Consider the following 6,505-nt stretch of genomic DNA (forward strand, 5'->3'; position numbering starts at 1 on the left):
TAGGTGCTTTCTATTAGATGATGCCTAATTAAAAAAATATATATACATAAAGCGTAATGTAGGAGGTCTTTTAGCGTTGCATCATACACGATTTATTCAAAATACTGACAACTTACAAGGCATTTCGGTACACATTTTAAGGTCTCTTCTGATAATTGTTTTTTTTTCATAAAAATGGATTGCTGACAGTTTTACAAAATCACAAAATAACCACATTGATTAATGACTAATCATAAATTAACCTTCATATCAAATACAATAACAGTTTCCATCAAATTGGCTTGGCTGGTGAAAGCACAAAAAGAGGAAAGAATCTACGTCTTTATGAAATTCAAATCATCCAAATTATTAATTTTGTACAAAGTATAGTAGCAAACATTTAAAAATTGCTGAAAGACAAAACCTTACAAAATTACTGTTCACACATAGACATTAAAACGTTGTCATTTACAACTGTACAGGTTTAATAATTAAGCACTTTGGTTCAATAATACAAAAAATAATAATAATTCTTTACCGATTAAAAAATAAATTAAAAAGATATTGAAATCAAAGCGGAATTTACAAAATAATACAGTGACACGCGTACGGTAGGTACACTATTTAGAAACATAGACACTCGGGACGTGTTTTATATCGATTGGTGGTTAGGCAGTGACATTAGCTGTCAAAGGGCCAGTGCATCCTTCAGTAAGGCAGTAAAAGTGAACAAGCCTACTCTTTGAACTGACTTCCACAGTTGTCAGCCTGCGACCATTCAGTCCAAAACGGACTGTCCAAATAAGATAAGATGTCAAAGTCATTTTAGTCACTTTGCCAAAAGAATATTACATTTTGCTAGAAGGCGTCCCTCCGTTCAGGATTGCCGTACGTTGGCCCCTCTGTACGGCCCGGTGTGGATGAACCGCTGGGTGGGGTCTGAGGGCCATTGGCACCAGAGCTGTGACACACGTACCATTCGCTTAAATTGGCCGGCTGGGACGATGATGAGAGAGGCTCGGAGAGCGCAGAGGGAGCTGGCTCCCTTCCCAAGTCCAATGAAGGAGAAACAAGAGATGGAGTCGATGATTCGTAACCCGAACTCGGAGGTGGGGACTTGCAGTGCACCTTCATGTGTTTTCTCAAAGAGCTGGGATGAGTGTACGATTTGTCACAACCTCTGACTTTGCAGTTGTACGGCTTATCGCTAGTGTGTACGTGGGAATGCTTTTTCCGGTCACTGCTGTTGGCGAACCGTCTGTCACAGCCGTCAAATTCGCATTTGAAAGGCTTTTCACCTAAAACAACAAAACAGTTGTGACAATGGTCAAATACAGGTAAAGCACATTATTGCACATTGAGCACATAAGCAAATATAATTTGCATCATTCGAACGCATGTCAAACTGTACAGGGTAAATCAGTTCACATGAGCCCCATGATATCGTGATTATCTTTTTACTCCTATGTCGGGCAGGCCACTTGTGTCTGGGACTCTCAGACAGCAATGATTTCTTTTCACAATTACAGATCATTGGGCATCCGTTCTTTAAAGCGTTTGCCCTCGTAGTAGTTTCATTTACCTTTGGAATGTAGGGCAGAAAGATCTCATAAAATACATCTGATCCACCATCTAAACTGCTATTAGGCCTGTCCCTCTGTAACCATAATAGCTGCTGGAGTAGGCAGCCAGGCAATAGAAATGTTTGAATTAATTACATTTAATCACATCACGCTTATTTCCGAAGGACATAAGCTCCATGAGTTTATAAGACTACGTAATTGCTTCTGTCTAATTACAGTTGCTTGCTGAATATCAATTTGACCTTCAGCTGTTGGGCCGAGAAAGCCAATCAAGAATATTAGTGTACTACAAGAAAGCAGCAAGGAAGAGACCCTTGGGAAACCATATCCATAACAAAGATTCAAATACTGGCGCCCAAGCAAGAAAATAGTGCGGTTGCACTCGGAAAGGTCGCACAGAAATAATACATAACGTTGGTTACACATCATAACTGAAAGAAACGGTTATTTTAGAACTAGTTTCTAGTGAAACGTTACACGTAGTAGCCTTACTTATTATGCAAAAAGAAAAAGAACAATCTCACTGACGAACATCGACCTTCTCTACTAAACCTGAAATGCAAAAAAAAATATTCTCCCAGTTGCTTCTAGCTGTGAAGAGCCCACAAAGCAATAAAATCAATAAAAATAACTAGACCAACCTAATGCATTTCATTAATATGTTGCATTTAGTAACATGTAAAGTTTATCCTGTGAAGTCACGTTTGATTTACTCTTTCAGAACTTGTTGCATGCGGTCAGTCTGCAAGTTTTGTCATCAGTCTATGCGTAGTTACTTACAGTTCAGAAATACATGGAGATAACTACAACATCATGTCCCTTGGTGCAATTAATGACAGTCGTGTTGGACAGTTTCTGGGGGGGGGGGGGGGGGGGGGGGGGGGCGCTTAAGATAGAGAGCTGATGACCTTTGACTTGCGAAGAGGCCAAATAGTGAGAAGCACAGAGTAATTAAGATAAGATTCACAGTGAGAAACGACTCCAGTAAACAAACTGTCCCGCAATGTCTCAGTGTGAAACACTTCAAATAAACAAACAATCATTTACACTATGAGTTTTAGATTGGCGATTATGACATGAGAAGGTGTAAATGTGATCATATGTTTGGCTGTATGGATTTGATTTGTGTGATAAAGAGGCACGTTTAATTGCAGGATTGTGTGTGTGTTGTTTGTAATGGGTGTTCAATAACCACAGAGATGCTCACCTGTGTCAACGGATCGAGTTAATTATCAGCTTTCAGACGTCTACCAAGGTCTGACCTTCAGCAATAATGGAGAGACAGACAGAGATAAGCAGGGAAACACTGTGATTCTGCAGACTTTACGTAGCTAAAATGTGAGACTAAAATATCTGTCCATTAGTTTAGAAAAATGTGTCAAGCTCTATAACAAAAACTAGTCAGTTGTATATCTACTGCCTACTGTCAGCTGGCATATGAAACCGATTTAGAAGGCTCTACATAGGTAGAACCAAAAATTGCTTTATAAGAGGGGGGGGTAGGCTAACTGGAACACACACAAAAACCTGCAGTGTAAGCAAAACAAGACACTAGCCTATCTAAAATGCTACCATGCCCCTGCAGATCGTTCTGAAGGGATAACTGAGTACTTGAACAAATGTGCTGTTTTTTAACGAGTGTTTGTGGTTTCCAAAATGTAGCAAAGGAGTAGGGTATAGCAGTTTGCAATGTGACCATAAATACTTGCGTACAACTTAGAGTAATTGTAATATAAACAGATTATGTCCATAAACGATTTATTGTGGAAAATAAATAATTTGGGTTTTTAACATAAGGCAGCACCCTACCGCTTCATCTTTTATTTATCATTATTATAATATTATTGTCGTCAGTCGACGACTAAACTGGACTCAGTAGGCCCCAAACATATGGATGTGCTGCAAAGCTGTAAGCAATCTGATGAAGTAAGGAACACATTATTTTTACAACACACGATTAGAAAAAGCAAGTCAGAAATCAGAAACAGTAACACTCCACCATTATATTCTCCCCTTCTTTTTTTTAAATACGACGTTAAAATAATATTCTGTTAGCTATACGAAATACAAGTAGCCTATTAAAACTCATAAAATAACAGTGACAACATTGATAATGGAGAGTGTTTTGCGAAAACCCTTTATGAACCACTGCATATATTATTTTTCGATAAAATCTCTTAAAAGTAAACCTTCTTAAAAGCGGATTTTTTGACAAACTGTGCCTCTATTTAGCTTACAAGCTAGCTCACGTCATTTATAAACCAGTTGCAGTGCATCGATTAGTTTACACTTCAGCTTCATTGCGGTATGTCTAGTGACGGAGGAGTTTTACGAGCCCTTAGCATTTAACTAAATTGTCCTAAGGGACGGGAAATTAAGCCACTGACCTGTGTGCGTCCTCTTGTGTATTTTCAAGTTTTCCGATCTGGCAAATACTTTTCCACAGCCGGGGAACGGACAAGGAAACGGTTTCTCTCCGGTGTGCACTCTAATGTGATTCACAAGTTTGTACTTTGCTTTAAACGGCTTTCCCTCTCGCGGACACTCTTCCCAAAAACAGATATGGTTCGCTTGCTCCGGTCCTCCGACGTGCTCCACAGTCACATGTGTCACTAGTTCATGCATGGTGCTGTAAGTTTTGGAGCAAAGTTTTTTCGCCGAGTGCTCTGGCTCCAGCCACTTGCAGATGAGCTCTTGCTTTATCGGCTGCCTCATGTATCGGAAAAAAGCGCCAGCTCCGTGGTGGTGATGTGCGCTGAGATTCATGTTCAGATTGAGCCCGCCGTATCCGTGCAGAGAAGAAGCAGCAAACGGGTCTGCCCTGGAGCTCGCTACTTGACTCAAATGATCAGACCGAACGTACATTTCGGCAGGTATTCCTAACCTTATTTGTCCGTTCAAAGCTTGGCCACCTGGTGCTCCGGTAGATGGCTGCTCGTGATGAAGTCCAGGGAAGAGCGTATGGTTCCCAGGGTCGGGGTGATGACCATAGTGTCCCGGATAGCTACCTGTTGTTGAGACAAACATTCCGTGGTGAGAGGCTGAACCAGAAGTCTGATCGGTCAGCACGGGCATGGCTTGAGCTGTCAAATCTCGGCGAATGAGGAAGTCCCTACCTGCGGATAGCGCTTGGGCCGTGTGAGACATAGAGTACGGGACCGTTGCCGCCTGCACCGGGCCAAAAGCTCCCGTTTGACTGGAGACCACTTCACTGTGGCCTGCAATATGATGATTGTGGTGGTGATGGTGGTGGGGATAATGATGGGTTGGGCTGATTTTGAGGGCCGCGGAGTGCCCCATGTGTTCTGGCCCGAATGGACTCGGCCCCAGGCGGGGTTCCGCAGTCATCTCCCCAGGGTGCGAGTGAGCCATTGAGTGTGGATGGCTGCTGAACCCCGGGAAGCCTGTCACGCTCTGAGGGGTATGGTGGTGATGATGGTGATGGTGGTGAGCCCCTGCCAAGTCAACTAATCTCAGCGCCGTGTTCCGTTTGGAAAACGCGGGGTCCATCACAGGGCTTCCCAAAGCATCCACGCTCATTACTCCTAATTTTAGAATAACTTGACAGCAGGCAAAATAATAATAATGATGACAAATATATTTTAATCGCTTTGAAGAATACAGAAGAAAAAAAAATTAAACTTCCCCTAAAGTTTAGTTGCTATCTCAGTGCCTACGTGGAATCCCATTCGGTTGAGAGGCAGCAGCAGGACGCTTTGATATACTGAATAGAGATTCATGGTAGGCGCTGCAGCCCGTGGAGCCAAACAATCACCGAGCGCTCTAATTGGTCAGAGCTCTGTGATTGACGTCACTCGTGACAGTTTCCAATGCGAAGAAAAATGTTTCAGTGACAGCAAAAAGAGAGCGCGCATGCGCCGAGCCTCAGGCAGCGGATGAAAAAAAATGTTTTTGTTATGCAAAGGTTATTGTACTTTTAACTGCAATCTCGAAGTTACATCGAAGCAATGCAACCTTTCTTTATATTACAGCTGCTGAAAATCGGCGACTGCGCTTTTAGCCGCTTACCGCAACAACAGACTTGCATGCAAAACAAATGCGACATAGGTTCTGTCTAGTAGTCCTTTATAGGGAACGTTTGAAGAAGCTCCATAATGCACATCGAAAACGGCGGTTAGTAAAAAGTTAAAGTTTGCATTTGCATGCAGCTTGCTCAGACTCTTTATTTAACCCTTTTGTCGAAAAAAGTTTTCAAACCTCATTTTTTTTCTCTAACGGTGCTTCTTCTTCGTCATGGGATCGGTGTCTTGTGAAAAACGCGAAGGTCGCCTATTGTCCGGAGGGGGGGGGTGTGTCCATGTTGCCACAAGGAGAATTTGTTTTTCCCCCAAACAGTTATAAAATATATCAATTATTTGCTTTTTCTTAATCAAAAATAGCATAAATTATAGTGTGTTACTTAAAACTCCTTGACCTTGTAAATAAAAGTTTTATGCTATTGTTTGTTTCTTTGTATGGCATTGGACGTAATTTCCCAATATGCAATAAAATAAGCCATAAACAGGCTCTGTGTCAAAGCAGTTTAAATCATCGTGAGGTGAACGAAGTTTTGGTGAATTGCAGTGTGTTTCTTGCACAGTTTTGGTGAAATGAATGTTTCCCTCCTTGCACAATAGAAGTTTAAATACATCATTCAAATACAGAATTATTACCGTAATTGCAACTGTTTGAAGCTTTGTCGTAATCAAACCAGCCGGACACAAATAGAAAGTGTTGGGTGAACTGACCTAAAAAGGTCAGACAGATAGTATTAGATATATGTCAAAAATCATCTGTTCAATCTCCATTGGAGTTAGGCGGATTATACGTGAGAGTATGGTGACAACATTTAGATAGTATTGGTGCTCATGTGTCTCGATGAAAAATGGAAACAGTTAACACCCCCCCCCCCCCCCCCCCCCCCCGCCCCGCCTGTCTCCCTT

General features: G+C 41.7%; 1 protein-coding gene across 2 annotated transcripts; it reads right to left on the reverse strand.

The window, feature by feature from the left end:
- Positions 1-559: 559 nt before the first annotated feature.
- LOC107588037 (zinc finger protein ZIC 4-like) lies at positions 560-5,225 on the reverse strand. Of its 2 annotated transcripts, XM_016276029.1 has the most exons (3): positions 4,679-5,225; positions 3,950-4,570; positions 560-1,277 (listed from the first exon to the last, which is right to left on the reverse strand). In XM_016276029.1, the coding sequence occupies exons 1-3, from the start codon at positions 5,100-5,102 to the stop codon at positions 838-840; spliced, it is 1,485 nt and encodes a 494-aa protein (XP_016131515.1). In that variant the 5' UTR covers positions 5,103-5,225; the 3' UTR covers positions 560-837. The 2 variants fall into 2 exon arrangements, with proteins under 2 accessions (XP_016131515.1, XP_016131514.1); XM_016276028.1 differs by having other exon boundaries at positions 3,950-5,225.
- Positions 5,226-6,505: the final 1,280 nt, after the last annotated feature.

This window comes from Sinocyclocheilus grahami, unplaced genomic scaffold (assembly GCF_001515645.1).
Source record: "Sinocyclocheilus grahami isolate Dianchi unplaced genomic scaffold, SAMN03320097.WGS_v1.1 scaffold98.1, whole genome shotgun sequence".
In the NCBI taxonomy this organism is placed as follows: domain Eukaryota; kingdom Metazoa; phylum Chordata; class Actinopteri; order Cypriniformes; family Cyprinidae; genus Sinocyclocheilus; species Sinocyclocheilus grahami.

Coding starts and splice junctions, on each gene's coding strand:
- LOC107588037 (XM_016276028.1), bottom strand. CDS start 5,102: ATGAGCGTGGATGCTTTGGGAAGCCCTGTGATGGACCCCGCGTTTTCC. Junction 1,278..3,949: donor ACACAAGAGGACGCACACAG/GTCAGTGGCTTA, acceptor TTGTTGTTTTAG/GTGAAAAGCCTTTCAAATGC.